The sequence below is a fragment of the Camelus dromedarius genome, chromosome 16, assembly GCF_036321535.1.
Source record: "Camelus dromedarius isolate mCamDro1 chromosome 16, mCamDro1.pat, whole genome shotgun sequence".
Lineage (NCBI taxonomy): Eukaryota > Metazoa > Chordata > Mammalia > Artiodactyla > Camelidae > Camelus > Camelus dromedarius.
Genome location: NC_087451.1, coordinates 28,962,096 through 28,983,709, shown reverse-complemented (window position 1 = coordinate 28,983,709; position 21,614 = coordinate 28,962,096). Strand labels below are relative to the sequence as shown.

The window sequence follows — 21,614 nt, the reverse complement described above, 5'->3', positions numbered from 1 at the left end:
TTGTTCTGCTGCTCCAACCTCGCGGGCACGACTTCCCGCCCGGCAACAAACTGCCAATCAAGGCAGCAGAGGTCAAGGGGGACCAAATTAGGAGCCCTCCGCTGCTGCCAAACTTGCTTGGCGAAGCTTAATTTAAATAGAAAGCAAAAAGGTGGCGAAAAATAATTTTTCCCAATGAAACTCTTTGCCAGGCGGCAGAAGGGGCACCATCCTCTCCTCTCCAGAATGGCTGGTTTCTCCTTTGAAATGTTCCGACTGGAATCTGTTTGTATTTTGAGTGCTCCGGCATCTGTCATCCATCAAACGGAGAGATAATCAGAAAATAAAAGCTTTTGATTAGCACGTGCAGAAATCACGGCGGCGCCAATTACTGCGTGGTCCCCATGCAGGGGTGCGGGGTGGAGGCAGCAAAGGTGCTGCTGGGTCCACATCCACCCACTTGGGGCCAAAGGCCATTACTAGCTTGTGCGCTGGTCTCAGACTGTACTTCTAGGGCACGTGGGGCACAAGCTCCACATCACAAGAATGCGTTCACTTCTCCACTGCAAGGATGTCTCTGATCGTCCTCCCAGAGAGACGTCCAACCCAAGCGGGTGTTTCTGATTGTCACAAATGCACGGAATTTCACATTAGAGCTTAAGGACAGGCCCCTCAGCCCTGCATCCTCAGCACCACCAGGGCGGCCCCACAGCCCCAGGACACCTTCCAGGGCCCTCACCTGCAGAGCGTCCTTGTGAGGCCTCCTCACCCTGAGACCTGCACAAGACAGAGCAGAGGACAAAGGCTGCCCCTGCCACCTGGGACAGCAGGGGCTCCGGGCGGCAACTCCTGCTTTGAAGGACGGGTGGGGCCTGGGTGTCCACAACACCCCACTCCTCACGTCTTACGAACGGGCGGGCCCGCTCTAGGGGGTGAATGGGTTTAACCTTGGACACCAACATCCCAGCTGGGTCTCCCACTCACCAGGAAGGGCTCGGCAAACCTGCCCCTGCAGGAGGCTGTGGCTCAGCCCCACATTCCTATCCTGCGTCCTCAGTGGGCCACATCGCCCTGTCAAGTCAACGGGAAGGTTTGGCTGAGTGAGAAGCCTGCGGTGCATGGGTGTCTGAGACCCTGCGGGGTGGGGCGGAGGCTGTCCTGGTGCGCCCTGGGCTGCCTCCGCCGTGACCCCTGGGAGGAGCTGGGCTTGGGGCCAGCTGTGCCGTTTGCCCTGTGGGCTCCGCTGCTCACTGTTCCGGGCTCCCTTCCCACGGTGGCCTTAGAGCAAAGCCACCTGGGGTGTATTCTGCTTCCACAGAGGCCCTCGGAAGCGAGGTGGGGCGCCAGCATTGCTGCCCTGGGCGGAATCGGGCCTCCAGCCAGAATCAGACACACCAGAGCATCTCCTAGGCTGTGGCCACATCCAACCAAGAGCGGGAATTATCCGGAACATCTAGGTCTGGGTGGGGTGAGGAACAAGAATTTCTTTAAGGATGGTTATTTTAAAAACAGAACAAACAGGCACAGGCCTGTGGCCGTGGACCAGGGTGGAGGCTGGGGGCGCGGGGTCCTCCAGGGAAGCGTCTTCCCCCCGGTTTTGTGGACGAGGCCTCACGCTGCCAGGGGAGCCCTGGGTGCTGCGGCAAGCGGGCTCTCAGGGGAAAGATCATGTGGGAACAAGGAGATGGGGTCGGACGGGCCTGACTTAGAGGCGAGCGAGGAATTTCCCTTTGTGGAGCTTTTAATAGGGGGCAAACACATGTGTTTGGAGGCCCACAGGCTTGGAACCCTCTGAGGGTCTCGGATGCTGAGCCTGCATGAGATCTGGAGGGTATACAATCATCCCTCAGGACCCATGAGGGACTGGCTTTAGGACCCCTACCGATACCCAAATCCATGGACGCTCGAGTCCCTTACATAAAATGGTATAACATTTGCATACAACTATGCCCATCCTCCCGTAGACTTTAAATCATCCCTGGGTGACTTTCAACGCCTAACGCAATGGCAATGTCATGTCAAGAGTTGCTGGCAAGTGGCAAATTCAGGTTCTGCTTTTTGGGACTTTCTGGAAATTTTTTTCCCCGAGTATTTTCAGTCTGAGTTTGGTGGAATCAGCAGACGCGGAACCTGTACATACAAAGGGCCGACTGTACCTTACACTTGGAAAAACTAGCCCAGCCATTCTGAAGGTGATTAAAAAACAAAACAAAGGGAAACCTAAACAGGTAGAGGAAAATGAGAGGATACTGAATATTTTCTTCCGACTCAAACAAAACACTCAAGTTCTTCTCCCTGAAACTGTGTGTGTGTGGGGGGTGCATATATGTGGTATGAATGCATGCCTGTGTCTGTGTATGCGTGTGTGTGTGTGTTTGAAGCCAGGATCCGTGTTCCCATCCAGGCCAGGCCAACCTTCAGTTATGAAAGGACTGGCGTTTCCCTGCGGGGTTCCAGCCCCAGGCGCTGGGACTAGGAAAGCGAGGGGAAAGGTACTACGCGCTCCCAGAAATCACTGTATTTATTTACTTTGAACGTTCTTCCCTGACACCTACCAGGGAGGTGCTGGCCTGGCCACCAGCCCTGGCCTCCTTGGTAAGTGGGCGTCTGCCCAGTCTTTCATGTTCTTTCCAAAGTCACAAAACAAAACACCACTACCCGAGAAGTCACACTGGCCAACGGGCCCCTCTCCCAGCTTCAGCAAAGGCTGCGGCCAGTTTGCCCAGACTGGAGCTAGCTTTCCTTTGTCACCTGCAGAGAGCTGGGGGTGAAGTCCAAACCCCATACCGTCAGCTCCCGAGGGGCACGGTGGGCACCCCTGGATGGGGCTCCCTGGATCTGCCCGGAGTTAGATGGTGGAGGAAAGTTAGACGCGACCAGCCGGGGCTGCTCCCCGCGTTCCAAGAATTCGTCAGCGCACACCAGCAGCTCAGCACACGCCTTCCACCGCAGAAGGGACAAAACCCAAATTATTCACTTTAGGGGTCAAGGGAGTTTCTCTGGAAGGTTCTACAGTCACACAGCAAAACTCGGCAGCCCCTGCTTGTTTTGCCTGGTGAAGCCTCACAAAATCAAAGCTCAGCTCCGCCAAGCGCAGTAAGTGTGCCCCAGCCAGCCCCGCAGAAAGGCGCTGGCGTGGCCGTGCCTCCAGCGTCGCCCCTCCCCGCCCACGCCGGCTCCCCCGCTCAGGCCCTTTCTGTGGACCCGACACCCTCCGTCCTGTCAAGGACAAGCCTTTCAATCAATAAAAGGGAAAAAACTTTCCCCAAAGGACATTTCTTTAAAAAAAAAAAAAAAGCGCTGGGAGGAGTGGGTACATCTCTTGCCGTCCATCACACCACCTCCAACTCTGGGTGACCTCACAGTGCGGACGGCCTGGCGGCCCCACTCACAGACGGGACCCGAGGTGGCCCCAAGGACACCCAAGTGTGGGGGGCCAGTGAGACCCCCGCGGGCAGCACTGCCTTCCCCTGAGGGAGAAGCGCCGTGAGCACAGGAGTGGACTCTGCCTCTAAGTAATCGGAGCGGAGCCCTCAATGCTGGGGGACTACCGCTCTGTACGGGGTAAATGCCCGAGGCCTCTTCACTGGGTCCCCGCGGTTCGGGTGGGGCTGTCATCTCTATCGGTGTGGCCTTGAGTGGGTGACCTTTCCACTCTGAGCCTTGTTTGAGTGACAGAGGGGCCCCCCAAAATAAATGCGGTGCTGGATGTTCTCAAGGACACCTTGTTCTAAAGGCTTCTCCCCGTGTGGGCGGGGCTGCTCTCGGCCTGGGCAGACGGGCAAGTCTGTACAGACACCATCTGCAGGGTGGCCCTGTCCCGGCAGAGGTGACAGGTGCTGAGTCATCAGGGGCTTGGGCTCCCAGCTGGGCCATCCCGTGAGTGATGACCCCAGGCGTGGGTTCCCAGGGAGGCCTGAGCTCCTGACCTGTGCCGTCAGGGACACTGGCCATTCAGGGCAGGTTCGTGTTGATCCTTGGCCAAGCACCTGCCAAACTCAAAGGTCACCCCGTGTATTTGCTGTTTCTGGACGTCTGGACTTGGCGTCTGGGTCCCTTTGAGAAGGCAGGCGTGCCCTCCAGGGGACCACCCCACGCAGTACCCTACCCCTACCGCTTGGCCCCAAGGCAGGAAGGAGAGGGCTTTGGGCTCCGAGGGCGGCCACCACCATTTACACCAGCCCGGCAGGCTAACGGGAGGCGGGGTGAGAGCAGGCCGGCTTCTCCAGCCCAGTTCCCACAAACCTGCCTCCCCGGTGGCCCTTGCTCACTTCACCCGTGACCTGAGTTGCCCTTTGCTTTGCTGTAGGCTGGGAGGGCTCTGGAACCTTCAGTAAAATAGAAAAAGCAGTGCTCAGCTACAGGAGGGCATGAACACTGGCCTGGCCAGCCTCATACTTGTTCCTGGTAGAGGTTTCTGCGGTGTGGGAGGCGGGCTGCTGTGCCTCACCCAGCCAGCCCCTACCTGATGCCCCTTTCTGGACTCCCAGTATTAACTCCCATCCTCTGGGGGGCACTTGGGGGCTCGGGGTCACGTGCAGGGAGACATGGTGCCTTCCCTTCAGCGGCAGGCACCCCGAGGGCGTGCTCAGTTTCCCAATTCTCAGGAGACACGGGGAGAGTCTAAGTTCTGGAAAAGGCTGGGGAAGTGGAATCTCCTGACCTGACCTTGGCAAACCTCTGGGGGCTTCCTCCAGGTTTCCCCACCCACCAGAGTCTCGGAAGAACCAGCTTTCAGGGTCTAGCTCTGGATTTGACTTTCAGCTGCTTTCGTTTTGTGTGGAACACCCTGTGTTGAGAGCAGGTGTGCGTCCCTCTTACAGGGAGGCCTGTGTGGTGACCAGTCTTGGCCTTGGTCTCCAGGAGGAGATCCAGTGGTGAGAGCCTGGCCGCGGTCAGCCCTCCGGCCAGGGTGCCCTGGCCGGCCACACCAGCTTCTCCTTCCAACCCAGGCAGAGGGACTCCCCCAGCCAGCAGCCTTGGGCCACACAGATGTGGCTGCCAAATGCCTGGAGTCCCAGATCAATATTGGGGCAGGGGACAATCAACACAGGCTTACAGACTAATCTGAAAAAGCTGGTTCTTAGAAGGCTGGGAAGATGTGCACCCAGGGTGGTTTCCCACAGTCCTGTTACCCTGGGTGATCTCAATTTCTTTTTCCTTCTCTTTTTTTTCTATTATGGCAAAATAAACGTAAAATGTACCATTTTAGCCCCCTTTAACTGTACTGCGCAGTGGTGCCAAGTACGGTTACACTGCTGTGCAACCATCACCACCACCCATCTCAGAACTCCTTCATCTTTCCAAAAGGAAACCGTCCCCATTAAACACTAACTCCCCATCATCCTCGCTCAGCCTCTGGTAACCTCTGTTCCTGTCTCTATAAATGTGGCAATTCTAGGAACCTCATACAAGTGGAGTCACACAGTGTCTTTTGTGACTGCCTTATTTCACTGAGCGTAATGTCCTCAAGGCAACTCCATGCTGTAGCAGGTGTCAGGACTTCCCTCCTTTTTAAGGATGAAAACTATTCCATTGTGCGGATGAACCACACTTTGTGTATCTGTTCATCCATCGATGGACACTTGAGTTGCTTCCGCCAATTGTGAATGATGTTGCTATGAACCTGGATGTGCAAATACCTGTTTGAGCCTCTACTTTCAGTCCTCTGGGGTACCATCCCTTTATTTCTAACACTTCTCTATTAACCACGTATTATCTATATAAAAATCATAATTTTTTTAAAAAGAAAGGGGTCCAGTAAATTTCAGACAAGGCCACCCTTTAGACTCAGCTGGGCTGTCCTAGGGGTCAGCATGTCCACAGGCGCAGTGAAAGGACAGAAAGCAGGCCGTATTGGGGTGTGCGGCTGACCGCTCCCTCCCATCCCGGGTCTAACATCAGCCCTGCACTCCTCTCTGGGGCCAGAGGCCAAGCCTGTCTAGGATCCGTCTGGTCTCTGGGGAGGCAGTGGATTGCACAAGATTGGGGGTGAGGGGGTCATGCTCATGCCTGCAACTGTCCACCCACCAGACCCCCAGAGAGGAGGCAGAAAGTCAGTGAGGAGACGGAAGCCAGCTGAAAATGGAGACCGAACACAGGAAAAGAGTGTCCAGCAGCCCCACAGTCGAGGGAGCCTGGCTTGGGTCTGAACTGGCGCTCCCTCCCCAACGCACACCCCCAGGCAGCCCCTTGGGAGGAGGCAGTGAGAAGAGACGGGGGACAGGTGAGCAACAAAGGGCAGATGGAACTTCCTCTCTGGGGACCCGGGCGGGGGTGGGGCGGGAGGTGCGGTGGCTGCGGGCGGGCAGTGGACACCCCTGGCTGATCTGGGGGAAGCCTGCCATCTGCTGGGCACGCGGAGAGCCCTTCTCAGCCAAAGCGCCACCTCCAGGAAAATGGAGTTTCAAAGGTTTGGTGTTTGCCAGCCTCCTTCACGGGGAAGCGGCAGGGCCGTGATGCCTGGCCAGACTCAGTTCTGAGGCTGGAGGAGACGGGCCGCCACGCGGCAGATGGCCGGGCCCCGGTGGCCCTCAGCGCCCCACGTCCACGCCCGCCGGGAGCAGGCTCCCCTGCACGTCTGCCCTGTGGACCCAACGAAGACGGCTGTCTGCAGCCCCGCAGCTCTGCGGGGCACACAATGCGTCCTTTCACCCCAGGTGGGTCTGGCGGAGCGTGGCCACCTCCCCGGGGGTGCCCGGCCGGCGGCTGGCCCTACACTTCACTGCTCGCGGTTTGGAAGCTCAAGGCACTGTCACTTTCAACGGCCGTCAGGGAAACTTCTGAGCTGACATTGTGTTTGTCACATCGATCTCACCCTGAAGGGGAAAGCTTAGGAGCCCGTGCCTGTCCTCACCCTCCCAGAAGGGGGGGACCACGGCCCCAATTAAATCGTGGCGTTGTGACCGTGAGCACGCGGAGCCCGGGGGAGCCAGCAGGGAGCCCGCTGTCACTCGACACCCTCCCCGGCAGCCCGGCAGCCCGCCAGGCTCGGAGAGAGACCGTAGCTACCAAAAATAATCCTCCCAGTGTTTAAATATTTACAGAAGCAAGACAGATCCTGATGCCTTTACCATCCACAGGGTCGGCCCTCCCCGCCAGCCCTGCGGCTCCTGGGAGAGGCCACGTCCAGCCCCGCCCCCTTTGCTCGGTCCCAGGTTTCCTCCCCTTCCCCTCCCCCCAGACGTGTGCGGGGCTCCTCTTCCCATGACCCATGAGACAGTCACCCTCCCCTCTTCCAGAACACTTCCACTCCCGACTTCTTCCTCCCATGTTACCCTGACCCTGGCAGGCACCTCCCTCCTACAAGCCCTTTCTGGCCCCACAGCCCCTCTGGAAAGGCCCATCCTTCTCTAGAGGGTCTGCACCTCATCTGGGAAACAATCACACAAAATGTGCAGAAGAGGTGTGTGGCCATCTGAGCCCTCAGGCTCGTCTCTGTGCCCCGCCCTGGAGACCTCCAGTGTGCTGACCAGCCGTGCCTCGTGATGGCCTTGTGGGCATGGACGGTCACCGTCCCACCGTGTCAGGGAGAAGCTGGGGCAACGAAGGTGGAGACTTGCTGGGGCACGTGGCTGGGCAGAGCTGGGAAGTGACAAGGGGCGCGGCTGCAGGGCAGCCACACTGAGGGACCATGTGCGTCATCACCTACAGCTAAGGAAGGTCTGAAGCTTGTCTGAGGCCACCTGCTGGCACTAGAGTCCAAGTCTGCTTCCACCGGCCCTCAGCTTTCAAAGCACAGGCAGTTTGGAGTGACCAGCATGGCTGGGCTTCAGCTGTCAGATCGTCAGGGAGACCACACTCTCAGGTTCCCAAAACAGATCCCTCGAAGCAAGGAAGCACATTCTGGGTACAGTGAAGGGGCCACCAGGAGCCCTTTCTCCCAGTACATCACAGGCATTTAGGGAACATTGGCTGAATTAAATGAAAAACCCAAATAAAAATGCCTTGTTTACTCTGCTGGGAATGAACGCTAAGGCAAATGGCAGCAGATATGGAAGGTTCCAATCAACAGACAAAGGTCGTTTGCCAGCCCCTGCCGCCTTCAGGGAGGATTTCATCAGGTATTGGGTTACGTTGCAACAGCCAGGCGTGGGTCTCCAAAGGCAGAGCACGGGCTCCCTGCTCGCCTGGGGGGCACTGCCACGTCACTGCTCCGTGACCTCACGCTCAGAGCTCCTGGAAGCTCACGTGGGCCCCACAGAGCGGCCGCCAGGGCTGCTGATGCAAGAGCCCGGCCCCAGGGCCTCTGGCTTCCTGCTCCCGATGGCGGCTCCGAGCGGTCGGAGCAGCCCAGCCCCCAGAGGGCATCCCTACAGCCCCCTGCAATAAATCATCGAGGGCTGCGTCAAGGACCCCCTGAGGGCTGTCATGGTTCAGGAGCTGAGGGGGAGAGGCGACAACAGTTTCATTTCCTTGTCCTTCGACAGCCATCCTGCAGTGGGAGTGCCACGTCCCTGGGGAGCATGGCCTCGCCCAGAGCCTGAACTCCTTCTTTTCACTTCAGGAGGGTTGATGCACTTATTTCCTCCCTGTCCTGACAGCTTTAATAGAAAGAGGTCAGCTTTCTAAAGAGCTGACAGTCCTTGGGAGGGCAGTCAACAATAGCGTGCTTCCAGGGAGACCCGCCCGTGCGAGGGCTCTGCCAGGAATCTCTTTGGAATGTTGCTTCCGTGGGGGACACACCTGGCTGGTGACTTCCAGAATCTCTGCTCCGAGTCAGGGAGGAGTCAGGGCTACAGAACCCTCCACCCCCCAAGCTGGGATAACAGAACACTTTTCCAGAATTCCTCCTAGAAGCCATCCAGCCATCAAAGACAAAGGAAGAGGGCTGGCCAGAGAATATTAAAAAAAAAAAAAAAAAGGAGGCTACCAACCAGGACAGACTAGAGCTGGCCAGCGCAGCGGCCCCATGCCACACGTGGCATCAAGCACTCGAAAACGTGGCGAATGAAAACTGAGCTGTGCTCTGGGGTAAAGCACACACAGGAGTCCCAAGACTTAGTACAAAGATAGACTAGTTAAACGTCACTCACCAATTCTTAACACTGGTCACGTGTTGAAATGGTAATATTTTGGGTGCACTGGGTAATTACTCAAATTAATTTTACATGTCTCTTTTTTTACTTATTAAAATGTAGCTGTTAGGCCGACGTAAATATCCCCTACTGATTTTTGGCAAAATGCAAAAGCATTTGTACCCACCTTCATTTCCTGGTTTGGGATGTGTACCATGTAAATTTTAGGCAGGATGTAGCCATCCTGGGAGGTTGGGTGTATAGGGCCTCCCTATATTTTTTTATTTTTTTGCAACTTCCTGTGACTCTATTGTTACTTCAAAATAAAGTTTTTAAAAGCGAGACTCCTAGAAAATTTTAACTCACACGTGTGGCTCTCATTACATTGCTACTGGGCAGTGCCGGTTTAGACCCGAAGTAGGCACATTATGACCCGCTGTCTGTCTTTGCACAACCCATGAGCTAAGAACTTTTTTTTTTTTAGAGCAGTTTTAGGCTTACATAAAATTTGAGCAGAAGGTACAGAGAGTTCCTAGAGTGGCGGCTGCCCCGCCGACAGCATTTCCCCTGTTTTTAACATCTTGCCTGGCACACCTGTTATGACTGATGAAGCAATAGTCACGCATTATGGTGAACGACTGAAGCCCACGGTTCACACTGGGGCTCACTCCTGGTGGTGAACATGCTGCGGTTTTAACAAACGTACGGTGACACGTTCCAGGGCCGTCCAGAATGGGTGCACGGTCCTAAAACTCCCCTCCCCTGCTCCCTGGCAACCCCGATCTGCTGCTGCTGCCTCTACGGCTGTGCCTGCCCCAGAAAGTCAGATAGTTGGAATCATACAGTCTGTAGCCTTTCCGGACCGGCTTCTCTCACTTAGCAACATGCGTTTACGCTTCCTCCATGTCTTCTCCTGTCTTGACAGCTCATTTCTTCTTAGCACCAAGCAGAACCCCTGTCTACATACACCAGCTTATTCCTCAACTCACCTCCTGAAGAATGAACATCCCAGCGTCTTCCACACCCTGGCGTTTATGAGGGAAGCTGCACGAGCACCTTGTGCCGCTTTTGACAGCAAGGGTGGGCTTGACCATTTTTACACGTTGAAAAAGTCGAAAGGAGGGGAGTACTTCATGACACACGAAAATCATACAAAATTCAGAGAGTCCATAAATAAAGTTTTGTTGGACCCTAGCCACACTCACCCCGTCCATGGTGCTAGCGGCCGCTCTCTCTCTAGGGGCAGAGCCAAGAAGCTACACACACTGTGTGACTCAGAAGCTGAGAATGCCTACTATGTGCCCCTTTATAGGAAAAGGTCTGCTGACCCTTGGGATGGATAATTCCAACTCCTGTCTTTGAAAGGCCAGAGAAAGTAAACCAAACTATAATAGCAACACTGGAGGCAAACAATGGCCATAAATACTCTCTTTATGCCTTTTCTCCCAAATTTCTAGGATGGACATATATCACTCTTCTGTCCTTTTTTTTTTTTTTAAGAGGAGGCACTGGGGACTGAACCCAGGACCTCATGTTAAGCATGTGCTCTACCACTGAGCTACTTCCCTCCCCTTACTTCTGTCACTTATAAAGCAAATTTCCACAGCATCTTTGCTCAGGCCCCCCAGGCCTCTTTGGGCTCTTGAACAGACCCCGGGGGCTGACAGGGCTGGGCCAGGAGGGGAGGCCGACTGCCAGGTGATGATGGGAACGGGCCTCACAAGGGCCTGGCTTTGTTTGGATTCTTTTGCTTTTTGTTTTTAACAGAGTTGGTACCTCAGCCAGGAGCCCTTGTGCTGGGACGCTAGGCCTCAACCTTCTCCCCCATGGGGTAAGAACAGCCCTGACCTTAGGCAATGTTTCAAGGGTTAAATGGCCAGTACCCACAAAGCGTGTGCGGGGTTGAATAGTGTCCCCCAAATTCACGTCCATCTGGAACTTTATTTGGAAACAGGGCCTTTACTGATGTAAATAGCTAAGGCTCCCAAGATGAGCTCATCCTGGATTGAGAGTGGGCCCTAAGTCCACGGACTGGGGTCCTTACAGGAAGAGGCGAAGCCAAAAGAGACAGACACTGGAGGGAGGTGGCCCCAAGGAACAGCGGGGGCCCCAGGAGCGGGAAAAGGCAGGAGCATCCTCCCTGGGCCTTCAGAGGGGGCCCGGCTCTGCCGACACCCTGACTGAGGGCTTCTGGCCTCCAGAACTGTGAGAATCCACCTCCGTTGTTCTAAGCTGCCCGGTTTGCAGTCCTTTGTTTTGGCGGCTCCGGGAAGTTAACACAAAGCACTTAGAATCAGGCTGGCACACTGGTAGGTGCTATAAAAGTGCCACCTTCATTTTTATCACCCCGGTAAACTCTGCACTGAGCCCTCTGTGGCGCGCTTTCAGTCACAGCATCGCTTTGTCCTCATGATGGCCCCATTTAACAGATGAGGAAGCGGAGGCACAGAGAGATCAAACACCTTGCCAAGCTCATGCCCCAGGCATCACGGCAGGGCTTGGTTCACATCTGGACATCTGACCGTGGAGCTCGCCTGGTCCAGCCAGCCTGCCCCATCCTGCCCCAGACAGTGTGTCTGAGCCAAACAGCCGCCCTGAGTCTCACATCAAAGGACTGGGCACTGTCGAGACCCAGCCTGAATTCCCTGGCAGCCCCTCCAAGCTCCTGGAGCCAGTGGCAGCCGCCTGCCAACGCACTTCCAGAGCCGTGGGGCAGACGGCAAAGGGCCCTCAGCCCCAGGCAGTGCCTGGCTTCCTCCCCTGGCAGGGAGGCTCCCGGGCTGTTTCCAGCCTGGAGGCTGTGGACCGGTCCAAGGGCTCAGTTCTGCCAGCTGCCCTTCTCGGAGTGGCTTCCTTCGGACCCCTGGTATCAGCCACCCCCCAGGCACAGGGGAGCAGCGGGTGACTACCACCTTGACTAGGGGGGTGGCGGGCGGGCGGCAGAGTAGGCAGGCGGGGGTCGTGGAGGGAGAGATGCCGGCACAGAGCCTGCCGAGTGCTACAGAAACACAAGACAAGATTTGTCTTCACGACACACAGAACAGATTGCAGGGTGTCGGGAGATGGGATGTTTTAAAGAAATAAATCTCAGCTCCCGGTTACAGAAGCACAAACAAACCCAAACAACAGATCTTTGGAAGCTGCCAGCTTCCCCGCTGCCAGGCTGCTGCTGGGGGCCCCGAAGGGGTGAGGGTGGGTGTTCCCGGAGCATCCTCGGGGCATCCGCAGCACCTGGGCTGGCCCACAACCGGGCTCAGAGGTATCTTACTGAAATTTTGGGGGGCAGGGGGTGCACCCCGCCAGCACTGGGCCATCCCGTCTCTCACCAACTCCTGGCGACTCCACCTCCTCTCTCTCTCCAGAACCCATTCACGCCTCAGTGCTCCATCCCATGGCTGTCCTGGGCGGTGGCAGCCCCTGGCCCCTCCCGATGAGCCCCCTCCTTGTCTTCCTAGGGCCCGTCCTCTGCCCCCCCCTTCTCGGCCCCACCCCTGCTCCCCACCTCTAGGAGAGCGCTCTGGATGGGAAAGCGAGAAGGGCGTCCCCCTCATCCGTACCACGCTCCTGCAGTTTCCGTCCTCTCCCGTTTCGGGTTGGACCTCTCACTCCCGCTGGCTCGCCCACCTGCCCTGAGATGCTTGGACAGAAGAGGAGCGGCAAGGCTATTTATGAAAACCGCCCAAAGCGACTAAGAATCTCACGGTACAGTCTGCCCCTCACCACGCTTCAGGCGACCCTGGACGACACCCTCCGGGCCCCTCGTGGCAGCCCCGCGGCAACGACACTCAGCACCCGGACCTGGCCCGCTGAGCTCACTGGCTCCGGGTCCTGCTCCGCGGCTGGATTCTCCCCAGAGCCGGGTGGGGCGAGCAGGACCAGTTACACCAGCAATGACGAGAAGGTATGAATAATTCAGCCTTTACCGCCGATACTCTGGTGTCATCCAGCCTTCTCCTCCTAAAGGCAAAAAGCACTTAAGATGCCATTTATTTCAGCCTGGCTCCCTCTGTCCCTCTGCAGGTGGGCGCTGGCATGCTGTCACGGTAACTGCCCTCGGGCCTGGCTCCTCACTGGCTTCTGCCCGTGACCCCTCCTGCCACCCACCCCCCAGGAAACTAGCCCCTGCGTGGGGGCTGGGGGCACCTGTTCACTCATTCCGGTCTTTTCCCCTTTTCCTCTTGACAGAGCGTTCTGAGGGGCTACTCTGCCAAGAGGACAATTACACCCTTCAAGCCCCTCCTGGCCCTGCGGGGCCAGCATGCGCGCCCTCACCACGCGCGCCCTCACCACCCGTGCCCCCTCACCACGCGTGACCCCTCACCACGCGTGACCCCTCACCACGCGCGCCCCCGCCACCCGCGCCCCCGCCACGCGCGCCCCACCACCACGCGCGCCCCCACCACCCGCGCCCCCACCACGCGCGCCCCACCACCACCCGCGCCCCCACCACGCGCGCCCCCACCACGCGCGCCCCCACCACGCGCGCCCCCACCACCCACAGCCCCACCACGCGCGCCCCCACCACCCGCGCCCCCACCACGCGCGCCCCACCACCACGCGCGCCCCCTCACCACGCGCGCCCCCTCACCACGCGCGCCCCCACCACCCGCGCCCCCACCACGCGCGCCCCACCACCACCCGCGCCCCCACCACGCGCGCCCCCACCACGCGCGCCCCCACCACCCACGGCCCCACCACGCGCGCCCCCTCACCACACGCTCCCCCACCACGCGCGCCCCCACCACGCGCCCCCCACCACCACCCGCGCCCCCACCACGCGCGCCCCCACCACGCGCCCCCCACCACCACCCGCGCCCCCACCACGCGCGCCCCCACCACGCGCGCCCCCACCACCCACGGCCCCACCACGCGCGCCCCCACCACGCGCGCCCCCTCACCACGAGCGCCCCCACCACGCGCGCCCCCCCCCACCCGCGCCCTCACCACCCGTGCCCTGACCACCCATGCCGACTGAAACTCACACTTGTTGAAGGGGAATAAACTTAAAGTCCAGTTGCTCAGTTGCCAAAGCCACACGTCCAGGGTTCCATAGCCACACGTGGCTAGCAGCTACTGGACTGGGCAGCCCTCATGACCACAGAAAGTTCTATAGGACGGCACTGGTCCAGACGACCAGTAAGTCTCACGGAAATGCAACAGTGCAAGGCAGCATACACCAAATGCCACACAAACGAGAGGCTGGGAAAAGAGGCAGGAGCTCTGCAGGGCAAGTGGGGGCCACAGAGGAGACCCACAGAGGAGACCCAGTCGACTGGGGTCTCAACAGTAGGGGGACAGTGCTCTACCTGGAGGGCGGCCAGGAAGGGGAAGTCTGCTGGGACCCACCGGCCGAAACGCGGTGAGCAAGGTTAAGGAGGAGACGGAAGTCGGGAGGCAGCTGCACATCCCGGCGGGACTCCGAGGGCCAGTGCTCTGCGCCACCCTCACGGCCGAGCCTGGCTCTCCTGGACCTGAGTCGGGGCTGGCCGGACCACTGCACCAGGGACGCCACGGTGAGAGGCCCCATGTCGAAAGGCACCCAGCCCGTCCTGTAACCTGAATGCCACCCTTCCCTTGGGACAGCTGCCCTGAACAAACACCAGTAATGACAAGAGGATGGAGGGAATAAGAGGAGAACTCGCACACGTTTACCCTGGGGGGTGGGAGCACCGATGACGACGACTCTGGGGACAAGGGTGGCTGGCCGGTGGCATCAGCTTCACTGGAAGGCCCTCACACAGCCCTAGGGGGCTTGTTAATGTCTCATTAACAAGCATGCAAGACAGCAGACAAGGGGGAGCTATGCAGGCGTTTAACTGGCTATTTTTAAAACTTGTTGTCATCATAAGATTAATAGAATTACAGTGTGACATTTCTGAAACATGAGAAAAGAAAAAAAAATGACACGTAAGCACACTGTCCTAACATATTGGCAAGCTTCCTTTCAGTCGTGCTGCCTGGTACGGTAGTCACACGTGCCCCTTAAATTTACCTCCATCAATGTTATGTAAAATCAAAAATTCATCACCGGAGCCACTAGCCACCTTTCAAGTGTTCCCTAGCCGAGTAAGGCAGTGTCGCTCCCTCGAAGGCACAGATATAGAAAGTTCCACTGAGCTCGGGTAGCCTCACTCATGCCCCAGGCCTTCCCATGGATGCCAATCAAAATGTGCACGTCACTTGCTACCTGCTTTGTTTCTGATACACATGAACTTCCACGCTGCAGCACAGCCTTTACAAATACTGCACATTCTTCCGTCTGGTAATTCCAAGGTCCTGAGCCTTTTGGGGAGTCGGAGGACGCCCCCTCCTCAGGAAAATGCACACCCATCACCACTCATGTAGCAAGTAGCGTCGACCTCAGGAGGCTCTCCGGCCCCCATTAGATCCCTTGGATCTGGAAGATGAATCGTAATGGATGAATCCTCTAGATTCTTCTCCTTTTTCCTCCATGATAAAGAATAGAACGATGAACATCTTCATGCAAACGTGCTTAATGTCTCTGTAATTTAGATTATTTCTTAGGATGAGCTCTGGAAGAGCCCTTTTGATTTGGGGAGGAGGAGCTGTGTTTCATACATATCGCTGCACACTTCCCCAAGGCGGGGGGCAACTGACATGTCATATGGGGGTTAGGTGACACCCTCACCCAACTGGCCCTTGAGACTGGACTGGGTACCTTTCTGGACAGAAATGAATGACAGGCTGGCCACTGACCTTGCCTGCTGGTCATCCTCACCTTCATCGCAGTCCAAAGCTTTGATTTCTGACCCCATGGAAGGCCTGGGACTAAGAGAGCCACAGACCCTCACTCCTGCTCCTAGAACTCAGAGCTCAGTGAGACCAGGGCCCGTGATGGCGAGTCAGTGGCACAGCTCTCCTTGTCCATCCATCTCCCAATAGGACTCGGACATTCATAAGGTCAAGGGTTTCCAGCCATCACTGCTGGGGCTGGGGTGGCCATGGCAGGTGGCCTTACCACCCAGGGATGAGTCCATGCCTGGCCATACACCACAGGTAGCACACAAAGGGGCACTGCCGTTCTAACCACTCGGCCCTCTGTGAGCCGCCTGCCACATGACGAAATGCCTGGGGGGCTCCTGGCCGGGGGGGGGGCTGCTCTTCCTCCTCTCCCTTCCCAGCCCCAAGCTCAGCCTCCACATGTAGTTCTTCGGTTCTGCCACCAGAGGGATCCCGCGAGCCTGCCTGCCTGCTCCCCTCCTGGGGACCAATTCCAAGTTAAATTAGGAGCCTCCACCTGCAGCCGCTATGGCCACATTCAAATCCCAGAAGACAAGCTCCCTGCAGGGTGTCTGGTCCAGTGGATGACGGCACTTCGGGACCTCGCCCCAGACTCCCTCTGCCCGAAGCACAAGGCCCACGCCCCTCTCCCTATGGTCCCAGCCACAGGGACAGTTATCAATCCCTGCCGCACTGGGAGTGCCCTGGGGAGTTCAGACACTGCCCATGGCAGGCCCCAGCCCAGCCATTCTGGTTCAGTCGGTCTGGGTGCAGCCGGGGCACCAGGAGCCTTCAAAGCTGCCCGGGGCATCCTCACTTTTCACCAGGCTGGGAACGCCAGCGTCCAGTACAACTGACCATTTAGTCCAGCTTTCCAGGCCCACCACCAGGAGGGAGCAGAGGAGCACCCGCTTTGCTTCCAGGGGCTCGGCTGTGGTGGGGACACAAAACTGCAACTCAGCTCCAAGAGAAAGCAGCAAGTAAACGTGCACTATAGGATTCCAGGACCCACCCAGCCCCTTTCAGAATCCATGTCTGCTTTTCTTTCTTTTTAAGCTCCCAGCCACCTGTCAAGCACGGCTGGGTAGGGAACCAGGGGGTCTCCATGTAATACCTCTCATGTTTCCTGAAACAGGTTATTTCTACATCAACCCCCAACAGAAGCACATGCTCCCGGGGGTCAGGAGCGACCCCATTCCATCTTGCCCCAGCCCAAAGCCTTGGCTGAACTGGACTGATGGGGCCAGAAGAGTAAGCAATATGGAATTGCTGGGGCTCCATGGCTAGGGAGGGACTGCCCTGAAGACACCGCAGTCTTCCGAGCGCGCCCAGGAGCTGCTGCACTGTCTGTTAGGCAGCTCTACGCAGACACACGACCCCTAAACCACACTGGGTGGAGCAGGGAGCTGAAGGTAAAACTAGGGCTCCCAAAGCATGACCACAGGAGGGACTCGTGACGGGGCGGCCAAACTCCCACACCTGACAGCCGCCGCCCAGCTCTGCTCAGAAGTCTGCACACAGTACAGAATAATGCTCCCAAATCCACCCTCAGGGGGAAATTGTTGGGAATATTAGCCAGCCATAAAAATGAACGAAGTCCTGACACACTTGGACGGGCCTCGAGAACATTATGCTCGGTGAAGGGAGCCAGACACAAAAGGACACAAGTTTCAAGATCCCACTGGTGTGAAATGTCCAGAATAGGCAAATTCATAGAGACAGAAAGTGGGTTCGTGGTTTCAGGGGCTGAGGGAGGGGGATGGGGAGGGGCCGGCAACGTGGCACCACTAGGGGGAGCTCTGACCGCGCCCCGCCAGCAGCAGGACCCAGGGGAGGCCTTGAGTTTCCTTCCCAGCCTGATTCCCTGATTAGAAAAAAACACAAGGCTCAGTGAACCGCATCGGGCACTGGAGTCCTCGGACACAGCTGACCGCTTTTCTTACACACGCCCTCCAGTCCTTGAGACAAATGTCAGCTCACCCTCGGGCTTCAATGGACCATACCTACGAAAACAGGAAAGAATCCATCTCAGATTCCTTCCCACTGGAGCCAGCAAAGCGTTCCGCATTCCTCTGCCCGCTCCTTGTCTCCCGGGCTTGTATCAGTGTCGGGTCTCATATAGACCCAGCTGGGCTCAAATCTGGCTCAACTCCCATACTGGCTGGGTGACCTCCAGCAAGTTCCTTAACCTCTCTGAGCCTCGCTTTCCCATTCTATACACAGGAGTTATGTTAGGACCCACCTCACAGGGTGTGGGTGGTTGTGAGCATAAGAATAAGTAATCCATGGCACACACACCCAGTGTCCAGGCAAAGCTGGGACCACGCCCGCTCGCATCACAAGCTCAGTGATTGTGCACTGACTGTTTGTGATGTCAGTGCTTACTGTCATCATCGTCACCACTGTTAGCCTGGAAGTCTAATGAGAGCAAAGACCACAGCAGAGCATGGGAAGGGGCTGCAGAAGTCAGAGGTGGCCCATCCCGCACCTGCTTAGCTGCTCTGGGCTATCGCAAGCCCATGGTTCATGAGCCCTGTGCACACCCACTTCTGTGAGGCCTTGAGGACCCCTAACAACACTGCATGGTGGCTAACAAGGCATTATGACAACCCTCCCCCATTGGGGAGGGTGCAGGTACCACTGCTGCCCCTCCTGGCCCCTGCGTGTGTGGCCTGGGCCCGCGAGCCCACCGTGTCCGGGCATCTGGCTCCGCTGGGCTCTCGGGCTGTAGAGTAAATGCTGCCATCTCCCCTGAGGCTGTGCTCCAGCCTCACGCAGCTTGCAGGTGTGAGAGGTTGCAAGGCTCGGGACCCCTCGGGCGGGATGGGCCACGTGCCTGGCTTGGCCACAGGCAGAGCACAGAGCCTGCTGGAGACCAGGCCTCCCTCACAAGCCCTCTGCTGTCACCCAGGCCTCCCAAGTTTGCCCGGGGGTTGTGGCCAACCACCTCCTGCCCGCCCAGCGCACAAGACGCCAGGACTCCCGGGGGCCTGGCCCCGGGGGGGTTTGGTCTGCGTTATGCCAAGGTCAGACCTGGCGGGGACTGCTCAGTCCTAGGGAAGGGGAGAGGAGGCGGGAACCCCCAGCTCCCCACCCCAGGCTGCACGTCCAGCACAGTCCCCTAGGGTGGCGTGAAGTCGGGGACAGCGTGCGGAGGCTCTGATATGGGGAGAGCCGGGCGCGGGCGGGACACGACGCCTGTCCTCAGCGCTCAGTGAGCAGAGCAGGGCCACGTGCATGACTCGCGGCCCCAGAGAAGAGGGTCGGAGCCGGGAACTCACCCACTCTCGCTCTCCAGGAACACGGAGCTGCTGCTCTCCGCCAGCGCCGCGCTGATGGGCGAGAGGCAGAAGGGCGAAGAGAAGGCCTCCGAGTCCGAGTCGAAGGAGCTGGCCCTGCTCACGCCCTCGGCCGACAGCTCCAAGGAGCCCTCCTCCTCGCCGGCCTCCGGCCGCGACTCCCGGCCCTCTTCCGTCCCGTCCTGCGAACTGACCGCCGACAAGATTCCCGAGTCGCTGTGGGCTGGCTGCGAGGCCGGGAGCGGGCCGTCCACCCCCAGGCCCGGGGCCAGCTTCTCCCCGTCCTCGGGCGAGGGGCTGATGTGCTCCGGGTCCCGGATGCTCTGGGCCGCCACCAGGATGTCCTCGTCTCTGGGGGTCAGGGTGGACCTGGGCTCCGTGGGGGACGGCTGGTGGGGGGCCCCTGAGCTGGGGGTGCGCCGGCCCCGGGGGCGGGGAGCCTTGCGCACCGGGGAGCTCTCTGGGGTGATGTAGCGCAGCGCCTCCTCGTCCTGCTTCTGGATCCGGGAGTTGGGGACCCATGCGAGGATGAGGGTGGCCCCCAGAAGCTCATCCTTCTCCATGTACAAGCACAGGTAGCCTGTGAGGGGTCAGGAGGACAGGGGGTTGGGGGTCCTGCCGGCCGTGCCTCTGGCTGGTTTCTCACAGGAGCCACAGCTTAGTAAAAGTGTGGGGGTGTGCAGACCAGCCGGGCTCCAGACACAAGAAAACACCCGAGGGACACAGCTGATCATGGGATGGATGAAAGCTGTGGGCACTTTCTAAGCACACACACAGCAGATCCAAGGGGCCCGGGCCCTCATGCAGCATCCCGCCCTGTGCTCTCCCTCCCGCTCTCGCTCGGAGCCCCACCCTGTCCACCGACTGGGGGCCCCGGAGCTTCCGCACCGCCACCAGCCGCCCCGTCTGGGTGAGCTCGGGCAGCCGGGGGGGGGGGGGGGGAGCGCAGGGGCCCAGGAGCCCCGCGGCGTCACGGCCTCCCCGCAGTCTCAGGAGTGACGCAGCCTACGGATTTGACTGCTAAGTCAGAACAGGAGTCAGCCCAAGATGAGTGGCGTTTGGGCCTTTTCCAGTTGGCTGTATCTTCCTAGCATTTCTTCTCTAACGCTGCTTTTTGGAAGAAGGGGCCGTCTTCGATGTCACGCCCTGGGCTGCTGACAAAGACGAGGAGCAACTTCTCCAGGGCCCCCGAGTGCTCAGGCTGGGGGAGGGCGGCCTTTCTCCTGCAGCGCCGTTTCAGGGTGTCCTGACGCCCGGGCCTACTGCACCAAGTTCCCAGGCCTCCCGGTCTCTGTTCTGAGAACCCCCGGGGCCAAAGTGGGGCCCCTGCATGCCCCAGGGCTCGTCCTCGACCCTGAGTCCTTGGTACAGCTCCTACTACCAAAAGATGAGGCGAATGCAGGGGCTGCCAGCCAGCTGTGCGGAAGGACAACGTTTGGCTGAGGCCAAGGGTCTCACACCCTCTCATCACATGGCTTTGGGTCGGGAAGAGAGCCTGAGACCTCTGCCCTCTTTCCCTCGTCTTCTCTCACAGCAGGACGACACCAGAAGCCCTCCAAAATCTGCTGCTGTTCTTTTGTTTATGCCCGGAACACGTAACACCCTCAGACCCTAGCCTAGAAGCTCTGCCCCCAGCCCCTCGAGTCCTCGGAGTCGGCCCTGAGGTCAGGCTCCACAGGGTCACGGTGACACGCCACCCAGAACCTGGACCCCCTTCCAGAGCACCCTCCGGGACCAGGACCCTGGAATCTCCTGCCACACAGTCCAGTCTGCTTCCAGCGCCTGCTCGGGGCTTCCAACCTGAGCTGTAAGTGGGGGCCGTGGACGGAGCTGCGGTGCCACAGCAGAATGCCTGGGGCCCCTGTAGTGCAGGGAAGAGCCGAGGCTGGAAGCTGGCTCTCCTGCTTCGGAACCTGGAGGGGCCAATGATTCTAAATCTGCACCTAACTGTCCGGGCGACTATAAAGATATCAAGGCGAAAGGATAGAATGCTTTTCAAAGAGCTTGTTAGTGGGTGGGGAAGTAGCTCAGTGGCAATGTGTGTGCTTAGCATGCAGGAGGTCCTGGGTTCAATCCCCAGCACCACTATTAAAGGAAAAAAAATGGTATCAAAGAGCATACAGCCCAAGTGTGGGCTGGTGACATGTTGAAGATAATAAAAATTGCTATTTAAAAAAAGTTTATTAGCATGACTTAAACACCTTGTCTTTTTTAATTAATTTATTTAACGTTTTGTTGACATAAAATTTGCATGCAGTGAAGTGCCCAGATCTGACCGTAATCCATAACTTCCAAATGTACCGACGTCTGGCGTGGGGCCTCTGTCTGGACTCAGGCGGGCCCCAGCCGGGCTGCAGGTGCACTGGGACTAGGGACCCAGAAGCACTCTTCAGCAGCCTGGGGAGGCCATGGGAAGAGTCCAGGGTCCTCACCCCACCTCCACCCCAGGCTGGGGTTGGGGAGCATCTCTGACCACAGGCCTCCTGGTCCAAGACAGAGGCCTGCCCAGGCTCTGGCTACTCTCATGAGGTTGTCATGCAAATTAAATAAAGCAATACATTTATTTATTGCAAGTCAT

The 21,614-nt window shown here is 58.2% G+C and overlaps 1 protein-coding gene across 6 annotated transcripts in view; it reads right to left on the bottom strand.

The window, feature by feature from the left end:
- TBC1D16 (TBC1 domain family member 16) overlaps positions 1 to 21,614 on the bottom strand; it is a 74,981-nt gene that overhangs the window by 37,888 nt on the left and 15,479 nt on the right. For 5 of the 6 annotated variants that reach the window (XM_064495421.1, XM_031469241.2, XM_031469244.2 and 2 more), the window contains one exon: positions 19,019 to 19,616. In XM_064495421.1, coding sequence (XP_064351491.1) covers positions 19,019 to 19,616 — 598 coding nt within the window. Of the gene's footprint in view, positions 1 to 19,018; positions 19,617 to 21,614 lie in introns of those variants that run through there. The other variant, XM_064495422.1, reaches the window with a different exon arrangement.